At 50.9% G+C, this 18520-nt stretch overlaps 1 protein-coding gene across 4 annotated transcripts in view; it reads right to left on the bottom strand.

Annotated features, from left to right (window-relative positions):
• FNIP2 (folliculin interacting protein 2) overlaps positions 1–18520 on the bottom strand; it is a 111630-nt gene that overhangs the window by 84288 nt on the left and 8822 nt on the right. For 2 of the 4 annotated variants that reach the window (XM_029235678.1, XM_029235679.1), the window contains exon 1: positions 3184–4224. The exons of 1 other annotated variant lie outside the window; for it this stretch is intronic. In XM_029235678.1, coding sequence (XP_029091511.1) covers positions 3184–3344 — 161 coding nt within the window. In that variant the 5' untranslated portion in view covers positions 3345–4224. Of the gene's footprint in view, positions 1–3183; positions 4225–15441; positions 15875–18520 lie in introns of those variants that run through there. One more of the 4 variants, XM_029235680.1, reaches the window with a different exon arrangement.

Below are 18520 nucleotides of genomic sequence, written 5' to 3'. Positions count from 1 at the left end.
AGATAAATCAGAGATCTACACTCATTACTTCTGCTCCCTCCGTCCTGGTGCCCGTAAAGCAGTACAACGGATCTCTTCTGAATCTAAATGTCAAGATGTGAAACTTCAGGCACCACTGACTCTGAAGGGCTGTTTCAGTTCCTCCTCGGCATGTGTGGGGTACACTTTTCAGGGCCAAGATGTGTCGAATTTTCTCCTGCCATCAGAGAAACAGCAGTTCACGGATAAACGTGGCAAATCCTCCCAGAGTCCGCATATAAGCAGCCCTATGGATGTATCTAACTTGCTGGGAAAGCTGGGAAAATCAAGTTATTAGCAGCTTTAAGAAAGCAGATTGGAAGCAATTACATTTGAAGCCCAGCATCGTAGTTCAGAGTTCCCAGGTCTGAAATGTTTCATTCCACAAGAACCACGGTGGGAAGATCGAACATTTCTCTCTCTGCCCTGCACTGCGCCAGGTTTACACCGTGCCACTGTTAGGTACCTGGAACCTCTCCACCGTGTTTGTGGAATCTTTCTCTTCACCTTTGCCTAAGTGGAAAATCATGAGGAGAGAAGGAAGAAGCAAAAAGGAGAAACTGCTCATCAACGAGCTCAGCGAAGACGACCACCCGAAACTGTGGATTTAAGGTAACCCAAGAGCAAAGCAGGTGTTGGGAGTCACACCTGGCTGGCTGCCACCTGACCTGGACACACAGACAACTCGTGAGCACTTGGAGCCAGATCCTTGGGGCACAAGCGCCTAACGACAATTCACTCCATCCTGAGACCGACCCGAGTCCTAGAGAAACTCAGGAAACCAAGCACAGTACTGCACACAACGCACACCTTTTCCAGACTGTACAAAGGGGAAGAGAAAGTGGGAAAGGGACCAAGACAACTGGTCCAACGAGAGATGAATTCCAACTAAATGACACATACGTCACCACTGTACAGAAGTCTAAGAACGTCTCAGCACCTGAGAAGTAAATCTAAAGGAAATTAAACTAAGGAAAGGAGCTAATGGATGTGAAAACTTCTTGTTAAGTTAAAAGTACTGTTTACATAAAAATGATTAAAATCCTGCCTCAAATAGCAAATTCACTGAAAGTGAGAAGCAGAAGTTCATACCGAAAACTTTAGAAGTTCTGTAAGAATTGGTGTGGCCCTGCACGTCGCCATCTTCTCATGTGGGTGCCACCCCTGGAACCCCAAATACCTACTTGGGGGAATCTAGAATTGTCTGAATAACAGGAATAGGAAGTTCAGAAGGTCCTGACGTTACCCTGTACAATCTCAGAGAAGGAGAGAATTTCAGAAGTAGTCTGAACCAGCTACACAGCTGAACAGTTGAGAGTGAGACCCAGAAAAGGAGGGGACTCGCCAGGGTTACACGGCCTCCGGGCAGCAGAGCTGGGATCAGGATCGGATCCAGATCAAGACTCGAGACGACTGAGTGTCAACCCACCACCGGCTCCTCCTGCCACTCAGCCGTCCTTTCTAGATGAGAAACGGACACGGACAGCCACAAGTGAAACTCGTATCTGAACACTCAGGCGAATCTCTGTGACTGAGTGGACAGCACGGGATTTTCAATCTATGAGCGCCTACCCTGCGGGGGACTATATACCATTTTACTAAGTTTCCATTGAAGAAATACAACAATTTTTACATGACAGAAATCATATGCTGATTATCTGTCAACCAAGAACTACCTTTATGGGATAAACAGTTTATGAGTCATAGTAATTTTGAGAAAACTTCTACAAGGAAAAAAGCAGAAACATTTAAGCGAATTTAGAAACTTACACTAATCACGAGAATCAGAGCTTACTCTTTGGCCCTCCTCACTGTCTATCTAACTAAAATTTTGGAATGAAATGCACTTCCCAAAGGACTTTTCTGTTTCACTGATATGCACTAAAATTCTCTACAAGTAGTGTTTTAATTAAGAGCTACTACTAATAAAATGAATGAATTCTTCCAAAATGGATGAAATAATCAACCCAAAAGAATACAGCAAGTCATGGAAGCAGCCTAAATGCCCACTGACAGACGAATGGATAAAGAAGATGTGGCACATATATACAATGGAATATTACTCAGCCATAAAAAAGGAACGAAATTGGGTCACTTGTAGTGACGTGGATGGACCTAGAGACTGTCACACAGAGTGAAGTAAGTCAGAAGGAGAAAAACAAATATCGTATATTAACTCACATATGTGGAACCTAGAAAAATGGTACAGATGAACGGGTTTGCAGGGCAGAAATAGAGACACAGATGTACAGAACAAACGTATGGACATCAAGGGGGGAGAGCGGCTGGGGGGTGGTGGTGGGATGACCTGGGAGATTGGAATTGACATGTATACACTAATATGTATTAAAATGGATAACTAATAAGAACCTGCTGTATAAAAAATAATTTAAAAAATCAACAAAAGTACAGAATGAAAACCAAAATAAATAAATAAGTTATATGGGCAAAAAAAAAAGTATGTAATTACTGATTACCAAAGATAAAAAACAACGTGTTTTTCTTCCCCAAAAAGGTATTATTAAATTTACGGTGAAGTAACTGAGAGATATGTACCACAGAATTAGCAGGAGTTTGGAATAAACCACTATTTGCACATCAGGAAAAACAAAGAATACAGCCAGAACAATGCTATTCCTTTGATGGGCTGCATTAGGAGCCCCGGTTCATCCCAGCGCCTTCCTTCCTGCCGGTGGAAAGGATTTTCCAGAAGAGGAAGCCCGGGCTCTCCGTCACCACCCACCTCCAGCTGGAGACGCCCAGCCCTCCACACACCGTCCAGACTGAGAAGTGAGGCCCCTGGCCCCGCGCCCCATCTGTCAGCGTGCTGATCCTTCGGGGCCGTACCTTCTTTCCCCGACAGCCCCAGTGGGACCACTGCTCAAGCTTCCACACAGGACAGGCGGCACCACTGCTTGCAGGTGGCTCCAGCAGGGGCAAAGGAAGGGTCAGGAGGAAGCACAGGGCAGCAGAATCCAAACAGCCACTAGGAAGTGCCCATCCTCCACTTTTCCCGTAAAGGGAGGACGTGTCTGCACACCTACCAGCCACCCCGTGCCTGTCTGCAAACTCAAGTTTCCCATCAACACGCTTTTATCTCCCTGGTGCCCAGTGAATTACAGAAATATTTCTCTGAGATTCTGAGATAGAACTGAAGTTTCAAACCTGCTGTCGAGTTCCGGGGGATCGGTGACCCTTCCCACCCCGGCGCACTTCCAAATCCTCGAGCGCGCAAGTGTCCCGTGCGTCTGCCCATCGCTCACACCCCCGGCCGCGTCCCGCCGGCCCCCCGGCCGGGCTGTGGTCCTGGCTGAGCAGCCACACATCTCCTCGGCAGGCCAGTCCTCTTCTGGGTGGTCCTGACTCTCCGCGTGGACCTGGAAGGTCCCGTTGTTGGAGGATTTCCTCAGTGACCAGCTGTGCTAAATGATCCCTGCGCTCCCCGTACAGATGCGGGAGGTGACACGAGCTTCCCGGCTGCAGCCTACTAATTTCCTCTTCCAGAAGTTACAAAAAAACAGAAACAAAACAGGAACATCCGCTTATTAGGTAAATTAAGCCCTCCGATGATTTGGGAAGTCAGACGCATCCCTCACACTGTAAAACATGCTCTCAGCAAAGCCATTACAATCTGACAAGTCCAAGTCCCACTTCCTACTTCTGTTCCTGGGTTTGTGCTCCGGTTACAAAAGACAAAAACACTCAACCGGCTGAGCAGCTCGGACTGACTCACTCCATCTGTGGCCCTGCTGGGGATGACGTCGTAGCCAATTAACTCATCACAAGACCTCTGAATATGGCTCACAGGGCTCACAGGGCTGTGAGAGAAATGCAGTGACTCGCCTTCAGCTGCAAGGTTGTTCTGACACTGGCCACCACCCTGTGAATGGCTCTCCTGTGACCAAGTGTCAGCTGACAGGTCCTACTCTGCAACCTTGCAAAACGCCCCAGAGCAAGGGAGAGAGATGGTTACCCTCAGCAGACGGACGTAGGGCTTAATGCACAGGGGGTGACATGGGGGCGGGTGGGCAGGGACGCATTCTGGCTTTAATACCAGTATAGAATTTAATTTATTTATGCAAGAAAAGCAATAATAAGCTGAGAAGCCATAAACCCTCACAACTCTTGCACTGGATTCTTAATTCTTAAGCATATTCAAGCTGAGAGAGCCCTGAACTAGCAGAACCCAAGAACAAAAGCAGTTCAGTTTTGACTTCTGACATGAATATACTTCATCTGTAAAATGAGAATAATACTACGGTATCATATATCAATATGATATATCTGTGATATATTGATATATACTGATATATCACATACTTCAATATTTTATATGATACATATTTTATATTTTTGTTATATTTTAAGAAATATATTTTATATGATACTTATATTCTATGCATTTATGATATATTACATATTTCCATATGATTTTTATAATACATATTTTACATTTTTGTTATATGTTGTGATATATATGCTATTTTATGATACACATTTATATTTTACACATTTTATATGACATATCGATATATCATACATATCAATATGATTTTTCCATAGTATTGTGAATTCATGGAAAAAATAATTTTCTCTTTTAGAAGAAATAAAAAGCACTGGTCCTTAAAACACAGGTCAAGTCTTGATACAAAAAACTACAAGGGTCTGTCCCAACTTGTTTTCCTCTTGTCATCCTGGAATCTGGCTGAAGAAAATATTAGCAGAGCCCTAAAATCTGATGAGCCCTCAGCTGGGTCTTTAGTTTGAGGAAATAAAATCCATACTTCATGGCAAGACAAGAAAAATTTAAACATAAAATGTTCCTCTGCCCGTGTGGGCCTCCTTGCTCCCCGCCAGCAAGTGCCGTGTGTCTGCACTGACCACACCTCCTTAGGAGACTACATTCCTTCTTAATCCTGTGCGGGGTCTGGATGGCGCTCTACTAACTCTGCGTGCAGATCTGGGTTGTGTAAACTGTCTATACGTCAGCCGACGTGTAACCCTTTGTCTCACAAATGTATCTAACTGTGCCGTGACCTCTGACGGGCGGGGCGGTCCTCACAGCTTTCTGAGAGACCGTCTCCCGGGTTATAATCCTCAGGTTGGCTCGAATAAAATTTTCTATTTCTTTCGTAGATCGACTGTTGATTCATTTTTCATCGACAGGCTTCAGAGGGCTTTTAAGTGCATCAACACATGGCAGCCACATATATTTCACTCTGCAAGCGTGACGAGGTCTAACGGTCTTGTGGCAGAAGTCTCAGTTACCTGAAGACTTTATTGTACATGTGACCCTAAAGTTCCTCTGTAACAAACCCACAGAAGATCTTAACTACACCCTCCTCTGAGAGAGAAAGACTGCAACACACCTACGATGGTGACCAGCTCCTCTGCGGCACAGGCTCAAATGACAGACAGGACCAGGTTAGGAGAAAGTGAATCCATTTCTCCAGGGAGGGAACACATTTGGAGCTCAAGGCTTAATTTCAGCGGCCACGGTGAGCTCACGGGTTCCTCTTTTCTTCCTCTGAACTGTCTGGAAAACCACTCTCGCTTTTTTACAAGAGGAACAGAGAGCACCTCAGCAGCTCTAACTTGTCCACCTCGGCCCAGGCAGCCCAGCAAGCAAAGGTCAGAAGGAACCCCCTGCACCATCACGCCCACCTGACAGGAGGCCCAAGCAAGGTCCCAGGCGGATGCCTCCAACTCACCAGGGCCTGGCTTGCCTTGTCTAAAATCACGGCAGAAATGAAAGCATCGTTCCATGCGGATGGGGGCAGGGCCTTTAAAAATGCCCAAGTAGCTAGATTCTATAAAATATGTAGAGGAAACACTGGGGGAACACATCCCACTTTCTATGTGTAAAAAAACAAATTCACTTTTAAAACTTCAGTCTCTAAAACTTATTTATCCAGGCCCTGATGAAAGGACATAAACCCTTTCTAAATATGTATTCTGGACATACACCTTCCTAGCAGTTAGCTGCAAAGCCGTTCAATCATTCTAACATTTTACATCTTCCCAAGGCTTCAAACACTGTTATAAAAATGCAATTGTATCCCCTATCCAGACGACGCGAACACTTTTTTTTTTTTTTTTTTTTTTTTTTTTTTTTTGCGGTACGCTGGCCTCTCACTGCCATGGCCTCTCCCGTTGCGGAGCACAGGCTCCGGACGCGCAGGCTCAGCGACCATGGCTCACGGGCCCAGCCGCTCCGCGGCACGTGGGATCCTCCCGGACCGGGGCACGAACCCGTGTCCCCTGCATCGGCAGACGGACTCTCAACCACTGCGCCACCAGGGAAGCCCTGATGCGAACACTTTTAAACGACAAGAATTATAAGAAAATGACAACGTGGTTACAAAGGACATTTGGATGAAATAAGGATGGAACTGCATTGGGAAAGAACCCCTTAAACAGAAACTGAGCTGACTGGCATGGGAAACTCTGACCCAAATTCAGCCTTCAACTAACATGCCAGGATGAGCAACAGAAGGAATCAGGATGGTGCCCCGTAGTCTTTGTATCGAGACTTAAGCTGTGTTTCAGCGACCGGTGCTTTTCCTTTCTTCATCAGTGTTTCTCCCTAACTTCAGCCAGCACAGCTTGAGCCTCCATTTCCCTCGTAGGTGGTGCTCAAACTTCACAGGCTCCTAAATGCCCAGTGATGGGCCAACCCCACCCCCGGTTTCCAATTCAGCAGATCCGGGGTGGAATCTGAGAATGCGGTTCTAACTAGTTCCCAGGAGCTGCCGCTCCTGGCCTGGGAAGCACCTGCTGGAGAGCCACTTCCCCAGTGAACATCCCAGCTTCCCCGTGAAGACGTCCCAGGCTTGAATTCTGCCGTGATCTTCCAAAAACACACTTTTAACACTTAACACATAACTGCTTGGCAGTGGAGAAGCGTATGCATCTTAAGATGCTACCCAGATCACACATTCTTTGAGGATAAAAGCTGGGTCTCAAGACCAGTTCCCTCTGTGCAGGTCTCACACATGACCTTTTAATTGGGTTAGCACCACTGAGTATTTACACATTAAAACTAGGGCATGAGTCCAGCCACAGAAAGCTGCCTGCCTCTTGACAGTGTATTCTGACCAGAGGGCGCCGCTTGCACTCAAACTCTCCCTCTCCCTCTCTTACTCAGCGCAGCAGAAGTTCCTTTAGAAGCTTTAACATCTCGCGTTCACTCCAATCAACGTGACTCGTGCTATTTTACCATTTAACGTTTCCATTTAATGTTTCCCCCTTAAGAACCCTAATTCCACAGTCCAAAATCTGATTGTATGTAATAAAGTAGAGATGTACATCAAAACCACTACCACTGTACTCAAAGGGGATGCCACAATATGGCTCTAAACTTCTTTACATTTAAATGGGAGCTTTAAAATTTCTTCAGTAAATGGAAAAACAAGTAATAATGATACTGTCATATCGACTCTCCTGAGACACGAGAGCAGTGCGTGGAGTAGGTGAGAGAAAGGTAACCCCACCTCCCATGACCTCCTTCTCTTTCCCAAAACGGAATCCTCTCCTATGGGCTCCATCGCTCGTTACCACGCTGGATCCCCTGCTCTTCCACAGAGGGTAACATGCACGCGACCATTCATCGCGGCCCCTCCTCACGGTCAAGCTCTCCATCTCCCCACACGGCTCAGCCAGGCTCACACGCTGGGAGAAGGGTCCCCGGTCACCCGCTGGCCCCGGCAGCCCACCCGCAGCTCTGCACGCTGGCTGGAGCAGCTGCCGCCCTCACGGACACCGCCCCGACGGGCAAGCTGTGTCACAGGCTGGAAGGGAGGATGGAGCAGCGTGGCAGCGTGAACCCACGGGCCAGGTGCGCAGAAGGCAGGCTCCTGGTTCAGGTCTGTGAGCTGCATCTGCCGCGCTTCCAACCTCACAGCCCAGGACTGGACCCAGTGGTCCCAGAGAAGAGCAGAAGCGCCACTTAGACCACACGAGGAAGGTTCCTGGCACTCAAGATCCTGGTCCAAGCCAGGACCTCTCTCCAGTCCTTCCAGCGTGGCGCTCCGGGGCCACCTCCAGCCCCCAAGACGTGGTGGCTAAGGACGACTCCATCCCCATCCCTGACTCAGAGTTGGGAGAATTAAAGTGTCACCCTTCAGGTGACAAAAAACAGTGATCACTGTGTGTAAAGAAAAATCAACTCAAAAGCCACAGCTGAGACGTGGGTTTGCAGAGAGAAAAAATGAAGGCCTTAACACAGTGCCCCCAAAAGTCCAGTCTCATCAGTCCTATCTAATGACTCTCCCTCTGCCTCTTCACCCTACCTTGATGAAAAGAAGGGAAGCATAAACGGAGAGGAGGGGTGGCGGGCAGGGTTTAGGACCCACAGCCGTGGCAGCGGACCCTCTGACGGGCTCATCCCCTCCCTCCCTAATGCCTTTCCCACACCCAGGAATGACTGAGAGCAAGCCCTCCTACCAGTGGCTCTCGAAGCGCGGTCCCCAGCAGGAGACACCAAGGAAGTTAGAGGATGCTCATAAACTCTTTCTTGATCTGGGCGCTGCTGCTGTGAGCATGCAGGCAGCAGAGTACGTACATTTCCTGTCTGTATATTCTCGCTCAGTATGAAGTTAAAAACACGCCTCCAACAAACACATGAAAGGACGCTCAGCGTCACTAATCATCGGAGAGATGCGAATCAAAACCACCATGAGGTACCGCTTGGCACCGGTCACAACGGGCATCTTCAGAAACCTACAAACGAGAAATGCTGCAGGGCGGGTAGAGAAAAGGGAACCCTCTTGCACTGCCGGTGGGAATGTACGCTGGTGCGGTCACCACGGAGAACAGTATGGAGGCTCCTTAAAAAACTAAAAATAGAGCTACCGTATGATCCAGCAATCCCACTCCTGGGCTTATATATCCGGAGAAAACCGCATTCGAAAAGATCCATGCGCCCCAATGTTCATTGCAGCACTGTTTACAATAGCCAGGACATGGAAGCACCCTAAGTGTCCATCAACAGATGAATGGATGAAGAAGATGTGGTACATAAATACAATGGAATAATACTCAGCCATAAAAAAGAATGAAATAATGCCATTTGCAGCGACATGGATGGACCTAGAGATTATCATACAAAGTGAAGTAAATCAGACAAAGACAAATATTATATGATATCACTTATATGTGGAATCTAAAATATGACACAAACGAACTTGTCTATGAAACAGAAACAGACTCACAGACATAGAGGACAAACTTATGGTTACCAAAGGGGGAAGGGGGAGGGATAAATTTAGAGTTTGGGGTTAACAGATACACATTACTACATATAAAATAAACAACGAGGACCTACTGAATAGCAGAGGGAACTACAGTCAATATTTTCTAATGACCTATAAGGGAAAAGAATCTGAAAATGAACACATATACGTGTGTGTAAGTGAATCACTTTGCTGTACACCTGAGACTAACACAACATTGTAAATCACCGACACTTCAATGAAATAAGTTAATTAAATTTAATAAAAGTATCAAATCTGAAAAAAGAAGGCCTCCTGCTGGGCTAGAGCTATGGACTCAGGCAGGGGGAGGCAGCATGCTTTCGGGGAACGGGCTTGCAGACAGATGCGGGACGAAGACCACGTCTGCCAGGACGTGGCTGCTTGAGCCTCGGCCCACCCTCAGGACAGCAGTCAGTGGGCAGCGCCCACCAGACCTGCGGAAGCCCACCAGACGAGCTCGCACTCGGGAAGCCCGGCAGTGCGCAGCCAGCCACGCAGGCAGTGACGACCCGCTGGCTCGCCGGTCACAGGGAGTGAGCGGCACTGATTTCTGCAGCAGACGGGCCAAGGCGCCAACCGCCATGGGCCGGGCAAGCCGGGACTCGGGGCACCCTTGCCAGTGACAGGGGAGCCATGCCTCCCCCCAGCCGGCCTCAGTCCTCGGTCCTCAGGGGCGGATGTCCCCTCCTCCATCCAGGAGGAGGCTGAATGTCCCCGGCTCGACAGTCATGTCCGAGTCTCTCTCCTCCAGCTCTGACCCCGGCCCCGACACGTCCAGATTCTCACTCACTCAGTCCCAGTCTGTGCACTGCGGTGACCAAGTCTCTCGTGGGACACCTCGCCGGCAATGAACCCTGCCCCGAGAACAGTCCCCGCGCAGGAGCAGCCCTCCCGGGCACTGCTCTGCCCTCCTCTCCCGTCCTACCCAGCTGAGGCTCGGACTCCTAAACGGAGGGACTTTGATCCATACCAAGTTAGATGGAATAGACAATAAAATCAACCAATATGACTGCTTTGATTTAAAATGAGGAAGCAGCTGAGAGAGAACTGAGCTTTCAGATTCAGATCAAAGTTACTTGAAAGTTCACAGCCCTGTGCAGTCCCGATCACGATCCAGATTATTCCCACTCCCGTACCCCCGGACTCTGAGGACAGAGCACGCAGCACCCAGCATGGAAAAGGCTCTCAGCCACTGAAAGAATGAATGCATGTGTGACACCTTCATGAAATCTGTGAAACACAGAAAAATTCTGATGTTACAAAGCCGAATAAAAAGAACCGGATACAACACAAAATGGTGGAGGCACTCTGATAACTAGCGTGAGTTCAGAAAACCAAATGCAGAAAAAGGAACCAAAAAGAAACTTCAGAATGGCTGTGCGCAGCGAGACTCAGAATGCTTTTCCTGTTACAATTCTCCATTTTCCATTTTTCAACAACAGCTATGCCTTACTTACAAACCATGGGGAAAACGACTTCACGTTTTTAAACTCTTGCTGCCAAACCAGTAATGATCACTTCACTTCTCTGTTCTATAACAATTCTGAGGGTTTTATTGTAAGGAAATTGTCAGAGTCAAAACAATCTCAGATGGCTGGAAGGAAAAGCAAAGCGCGTGCGCTATGAGGCTGCTGTACTAGTCACACAGCTTTTCCTTCCGTGTGATTGCTATCATTAGTACTTACGTAAGCCAGCAAAGGTAGAGAGCTGCAGCTGTAGGCTCCTTTAAAACACCTAACTGAAAACAAAACTCCCCATTTCCCTTTATTTGGAGACTCAGCTTAGTACCAGCAGCAGCACAACGTGTATTAACAGCGAGACGATTTCTTTTCTTTTTTGTTTTTTTTTTTTGCAGTACGCGGGCCTCTCACTGCTGCGGCCTCTCCCGCTGCGGAGCACAGGCTCAGCGGACATGGCTCACGGGCCCAGCCGCTCCGCGGCACGTGGGATCTTCCCGGACCGGGGCACGAACCCGCGTCCCCTGCATCGGCAGGCGGACTCTCAACCACGGCGCCACCAGGGAAGCCCCAACGAGAGGATTTTTAAGCTGCACACAAGGAAAGGAAAGGTGAGACCCCAGGAGGTCCCCAAGCTTGTTAAGTGAACAGGTGGCTCTGAGGAGGCTCGCAGTGAAACTGGGGCTCTAACTGCTTTGTACCTCAACCTTAACAGCAAGGGAGACGGCAGCCAGGCTCGCTAGGGCCGGGTCAGAGGCTCTCTGGGGTGACACTCTCCACCCGCGAGAAGGAGCACTGCTTGTTTTGCCATCGCAGTGAAGTGATTCACTCTTCCTGGAGTCAGCCTGATAACCGGCAATTCAGAGACAGGCTTCCGTCACTTTTTTAGGTCCAGTATCAGACCTCGATCTACAACCCTCCCTCCCTATGACTTTTACAGCCTGGCCCGGCCCCCCCCCACCCCCGTTTCTCAGAAATTAACGACAACAAGGATTACTTTTAAGACTTCCAGAAGTTAGAAACACACTGGTGACAACAGATTACACAACTTTTAAAGTTTAACTCTGACTCCGGGCCAGGCTGCCACTAGCGTGTGGACCTGAGCAAAGTGTCAGTGGGCCGGGTCGGGGAAGAGGTTCGGGGCTGAGCTCCAGGGCCGGGGCGTCGGCCCGGGAATCACCCTCTGCAAAGCATGTGACCGGAGCACGCGGTGACAGAGTCAGGTGGAAGAGTCAAGTCCTGTCCAGCACAGCGCCTCACTCGACTTACTAGACCTCAAGCAGCTCTGCGGGATGGCCAGTTTTCAGGGGTCCCATCTCTCCTTTCAAAACTGCCTTAATTCTCACCCAAACTGTGTAACTCACGAGAAGTTAAGTTTTGAGAAATACCTAGGAAGGGGCTCCCCGTCTGTGTCTGTCTCTCTTCCGGTGAACGTGTAGCTAGAACATCATTAAACTTTTCCGTTGATGCTTTGAAGCAGTTGCTGGATTGCTCAGGGTACAACGCAGAGCTGTACGGGCAAAGGCACGTCCTAAGGTGCTGTCCCTATTGAGACACGGCAGCTCACACCCCCAGGCCACAGCCGAAGCTCCAGCCCCCTTGGCTGAGCACACAGACCCCCTTGCAGTAAGCCCTCCCATCGTTCTGGAGCCCCTCACAGGCCTCGTGCTATTCAGGTAAAGTACACGCCTGTGTCCCACGCTGGACTGGTCTCTGATCTCCCTGGAGAATAACTCTGTTGTGAAAAGGACTTGCCCCCCGCCCACTCTCTCTTACATTTATAACATTTTTAAAATGCTTTGAAGCATTTATAATTTTTTTTAACATTTATAACACGGGGATACAGCTATTTATCTCACAGAGGAACTAAGAATTCAATCAAATTACTGTTAATGGTATCACACCAACAACTATTATTATTCTAACTATTATAGCCATTGGGATAATTTTGTAATTACTAGGAGCTATCAATTAAACCGTGCTGTAATGAAATGAACCACCAAATGAGATGAAAAAAAAATAAAAAGCCATTGACGCTCTTCTACAATTTATCAAGATAATCTCATTGGTTTTGCAGAATAACTGGTGACCTTGCCTTGGAAACATGCTCTCTAACGACGAGGGCTCCATTCATTCACCCTTTCGGACGCTGATGCGCCAGGCCCCGTTCAGGATGCTGACGACACAGAGGGACGTGGAATGAGTGTGGGAACAGTCTCGAAGCAGGTGTGCGATGGTGTGACGGGGCCGTCCGTGTCCTGGGGGGTGGGAGGGGGAGAGAGGGTCTTCCTAGAAGTACCCAGAGTACCCAGGCCCGCTCTCCCCTCCCCACTGGTGATATGGAAGCTAGGGAGGGAGGGAGCCTTACGTGGCACACGTGGCGCTCCTGGCCCCCTCCTGACGTCCCCCCCTCACCCCCCAACCACGGAGACAGGGCAGCCGCATCACCTCCCCGGCTACACCTCGTCCGAGCCCCGGGTCCACCAGGACTATTGCAACAGCTTTCTTACTGGCAGCCCTCCCATTCTTGGCCGGCTACAAGTCCAGTCAATGGAATAGTCGACGTACACAACAGAATAAAGGTAACGAGAGTAATTCAAGGAACCCGACTAGAGGTTAGGTTAAGAGTAAAGTTAGTGACAGAAGATGCTTCTCGCCTGTTCTTCTTCGGTCTGGTTTAACAGAACCGCAACAGCAATGCCACCGTAACAGAGCTAACTAAAATGCAAAGCTTCTCATGTTAAGTTTATCACTGGCTAATTAAATGCACCAGAGTCCGCAAGCGCTCTGAGAGCTGTCGCAGCCACAGGGACTGAGGGGGCTGCTTGGGAGTCGGCAGAAGTCAGTTACACGCAGAGAGAGCTGGGAAAGGGTGTGAGCTCTGATCAGCAGACGTGCTCCTCCCGACTCAGTTCCTCATGACGAGGCTGGGGACCAGGCGACCCAGCAGCCCGAGGGCCAGCACGGTCGGTGGGTGTCACATGAGGGGAAGGACCGCGGTCTGGGGGGCCCAGGGCTGTGTCCGGCTCCGGCCCCCTCACTCAGGGGCCATGTGACTCTGAGCCTCCGTCTCCTCAACTGGAAATAAATGGTGATGGTGAAACTCACTCTGCCCGCCAGGAAGGTGGATAAGGCTGCTCGCTGCGAGCGTGCAAAAGCCCCCGAGAAACCGTACCGCTCAGACAGATGTGGTGCATCCTACTTTCTACACGCCCATACAAAAGCACTCACTGTCCCGTCTGAATGGCTAAGCTCACGGACGACTGCACTGCATTTATACAACACGAAGCCAAGAGAAATAACTTCGGCCACAATGACATCTGGCAAATCATCATTTTATCTGAGACAGTCAGTCGCCTCCCACCCGCCTACTCAAACAGGGCCAAGTCTCTGGAAGCTGCAGGCGATTAAGCCTTCCAAAGCAAACTCACTGCAGAGCCCCTCGGGAACGATAAGCTCTAGAACAAATTAGTGCAACAGTTGGGAAGTGAAATCTATGAAATCATTAGCTTTCAAGCAAACATAAGGCACTCTTTCTTCCACGGATCAGTTTCTTTTCCAGCTCCTGGGTCCCTTCCACCACCCCGACTGCGCCCCCTAAAACACCCTGTGTGCCTAACTCTCCGAGCCAAAGCCTCCGGGTTCTTCCAGGACCCAAACCCAGGGCCATCTATCCTGTAAACGCTCCCCACAAGGACCCTTCTCCTGAAGATGCTCCAACATCTACAGCGGGAAGACTGGACTCACAGACAGACAGAGCCCCCGAAGGAGGCTGGTTGTTTCCAGCAGCTCAGAAGCCCTCCGACGCCCTTGCTGTAACCTCCCCTCGGCCGCACCTTGAGCCACAGCCCCTGCGGCTCACACAGGGCGACGGTCCCGCTGCTGGCCATGCACAACCCCCGAGAGAGAACACACGCGAAAGCGGTGCTGACTCAGAGTGACCCTGAATCTGCACTTGGTGATAAACAGTTGTCAGACTGCAATGCTTTAGCTGCTACATGTCAGGTATTAATCTCTCCCCAGCAGGATGTTAGAATGTCCGCCAAGAGCTTCTAAACCAGACGATGAGCTTCTTGAGGACGTGAGCGCCACGTCTTTCACTTCTTTTGTGTTTCGCTTGTGTTGCTAAAAGCTAACACCGAGCAGAGAGAAGGCACTCGGAAAGTGTTTCTGAAGTTAGAAATAACCCCTCTTCAGTCGTACTCACTAAGGCTGCCTCACACACAGCTGTTCACCCAGGTTCAGGGACAGGGAAACCTCATCATGGCTCAAGGCGGTATAGAGTCAAGGGCTCCTGTGAAAAATAATGACGCATTTAAAAATCCGACTGGACTTAGTCCAAAACGTGAGCTAACGCTAACATTTATTTCGGTTACGGTCCCCCCAGTGCAAATGAATGTTGCCTGTGACACCGAATTACACAAGAATTTCCACAAGAAAAGAGCAAACTTCTTAGGAGAATTTTTTCTCCGCAGAGAGATTTTTCGTCTTCACGACAGTACTCCTTTGGTTTACAAGAGCTACATTCAGGTACACTGGCAACTTCCGCGGAATTACAAAGACAAGTGGACCTAAGAATTTGGTCTTTAGAAGTAGTACCATGGAACAGCGTTTTCAAATTATTCCTAGAAATTCAAAGGGAGCAATGAAACACTGTCCCGCAGAAATTTACGGGGAGCCACACGTACAATTTAAAATTTTCTAATACTCACATTTGAAAAAACACAAAGACGAAATGGACGAAACGTGAATTTTACCCTCGGAGCACAGCTCCGTTCGGGCTGACCCCAGGCGGCCGCTCGCCGCGGCCCCAGACATCCCCGAAGGAGAAGGCCAGCAGCGTGGACGTGTCCCACCGGCGGCTCCTCCATCGCCAGCCCGGAGGAGAGTTTGGCAGGGAACGCGGTGCAGGGCAGGGGGGACGCCAGGAAGGCCGGCCTTGCGCAGGAACCTCTCAGAGCATCAGAGGAAGCTGCTCAGCCCCACCCCTCGCAGGAGAACCGAGGGGAGCGGCTCCCTCTGTACCGAGCCACAGGGTGCCTGCCGCCAGCCTCGGGCCGGGCCAGCAACAATCGCAGGACAGGGGAACCGGGAACGGAGGGGCCGTGGGCGCCGGCGGAGAACAAGGGAACTGCAAGTGAGCGCTCCCTCCGCTCTGCGGAAGGCGGAGCATCTCAAGACCGGCCCTCACTCCCTCCCCGCCCCCCCAACCTAACCCGCACACCTGGCTGACTCTGGGTCCCTGTCCCACTCGCCCCCGGCAAAGGGGGCGGGGCTTGTACGCCGGAACAGCACGCGTGTCTGTGCAGCGAGACCCCGCCCCTCCTCCGATGCCTGCAGGGGACTCTACGCAGCCGCGTCTACACCGCGACTTGCTCGGTTCCCGATCTCGCCTGAGGGTGCGTGGAACCTCTGGGAAGGCGCCCACGGCCGCACGCGGGGGGCCCTGGCATCGCCTCCGCACCCGCGGGCTGCCGGCGGGGCCGGGCGTGCTGTGCCGCGGGCGCTGCCTCCCCGTCTGCCCCGCAGCCGTCCTGGCCCTCCGCCTGCGGCCCCCCACCCAGGCCCACCCTCCGTCGACAGCATCCACCCACAGTCTCCCCGTGCCAGTCCATCCGGGCTTCGCTTCTTTACCTCCAAGCCCTACGAAGCTTGGCTCTGAGGCCACCTCGTCAGTCCTTCAGCCGAAACAAGCCCAGGGCTCATTCCAGGAGCCGGGGCCCACTCTCCGCCTCCCGGCGCCAGCCAAGTCCAACGCGGTGCACGCGCGCTGTACACGCCCCAGGAAGATGGACTTAGCCAGCGGGAAACCACTGCTTTCGGGGGAAATACAGGGTCTGGCCACAGGCCTTTCATCGGCCGATGAGCACTTAGCCTTGTTTCACGCGCGGTTCTGTCACTGCACAGGCGCCGTTGCTTCCTTCACACTGAACTCGCAGCCAACAGCGCCAGAGCGCAGGCCGGGCTCGCAGCGCATCCGCACGCCTTCTCCGTCGGACCGTGCTGCCTGGGCACACTGGACAGCGCGCTGGCACCATGCTTGAGGCCGTTTCCACAGCCACGTCACCAGCAAAGGGCACAACAATGCAAAGAGAAACCCACCTCGACAGGAAACAGGCTGCGAAGAGGCCGTGTGTCTGCAGGGAAGGCAAGCGCTACCTCTGCCCTCAGCTGGGAGGTGCACGTCGGGCGGCAGCAGGATTCTGACAGCCTGCCCGCGGCCCTGATCCACCATAAAAGCGGCCCGAGCACTGATCTGAGGGTCACAAACCGATTTCAGGGAGTAGGCGAGCTTGCACACACGGAATCCACGAGTGACGGGGGACGACCACCTGGCACCCGGGCCGGCTTCCAGGACCGCTCCCTCTGCCCTCCGCAAGCTCCAGAGAAGCAGCTCGTGTCTCTGTCCTCCGGGGGTCCCAGAGACACCCCCCAGTTGCGGGGCAAGTGCCAGTTAGCCAGAGCCCTGCCCACAGTCACCTGCGCCTCCTCTAGCGAAGGGGAAGGACTAGCGGCCCCTGTTACCTGGGTCTCAGTGTCTGCGACCTGCTCAGGCCCCATCAGATGCGCACACACACACCTGTCACCCACGTGCAACCCTTCCGTGTAAGGCCCACAGAGCACGGAAGATGGCAGACGTGCGCGGCCCTCACGGTTCACCCCACGCAATGCAGGGGGCGCGTGGGACGCGGAGCAGGACACAGAGGGTCACCGCTGAGGTCGGTGTGGCGGGCGGGGCTGGGAGGCCCCACGGAAGTGGAGACTTTGCAAAAGCATTTCCTGCATCTGAACCGTCGCTGGTCACAACTGGCAAAATTCCTAGTATTGCAAACGCACCAACAGTGAGAACGCCCTACAGGCTCTCACTGCAGAAGAAACGTCTGAAGCCTGGAGTATATGGGGACCCTGAAAAGAAAACGAGGACAGATAGGGGACTGGAAGCAACTCAGCCTGAGGGTCTGGGGAGAAACCGCAAAGTCCTGCAGGAAATGCCACGTCCCATCCACTGCCACTCCTCTCACCTAACACTCACCCCACACTGTCCAGCTCCCTGAGTCAGGTCTGCAGGGCACTAGCGGACACGTCTTAATCACGTGAACTTGGCTTTCACTTTTAATAAATCACCTGCAGATGAGCTGGAAGGACAACAAGGATTTAAGAACTATGAGCTCAAATATCACAACGACTTATATATATTTTTAGTATCTAACTCTCCAAACGGAAAGATAAAAAAAAATCTAAGAAAGTGCTGGAAAAAACAAGAACAACAACCTGAAAAACGAAGGCGTCTACCAAGCTTAGAGACCTTGATCACATAAGAGACATTTACTGGGCGCTTCTGTAAGGCCCCCGGCCTCTGCCGCATGGCACACTGTTAACTCCTGTTACACCTGTTACAACGGAACTGTATGGAATGAACCTTCGTGGGCTGAACTGCTCAGGGCAGTGATGTGCCTCATTCACCCTTGTATCCGAACAGTTCGCTGTACCTGGAATATGGAAGACGTTCAACAGATGCTTCTGAATGAAGATTTACTGTGCAGGGTCCTGTAAGTTCACCCGTGACTTTCAGAGCTCAGAATGCACGCCAGAAGCATCATTATAAGAGGTGGTCAGAGTACTGGCCATCCTGCCAACCCCCCTGTGATATACCCATTATTCTAAAAGCGCATGAACTAGCTGCTCTCCGTAACAGAATAGCATCTTTACCATCTTAACTATGTGAAAGTCGCTTCCACGTGGTAAGAGCCTGCTGCGTCTCTCTCTCTCACCCACCCCAGTCCTCCCCTT

Source organism: Monodon monoceros, unplaced genomic scaffold, assembly GCF_005190385.1.
Source record: "Monodon monoceros isolate NGI ecotype Baffin Bay Population unplaced genomic scaffold, NGI_Narwhal_1 Super_Scaffold_20, whole genome shotgun sequence".
NCBI lineage: Eukaryota > Metazoa > Chordata > Mammalia > Artiodactyla > Monodontidae > Monodon > Monodon monoceros.
Note: the sequence above shows the minus strand (reverse complement) of the source record. Positions and strands in the feature narration are given on the sequence as shown.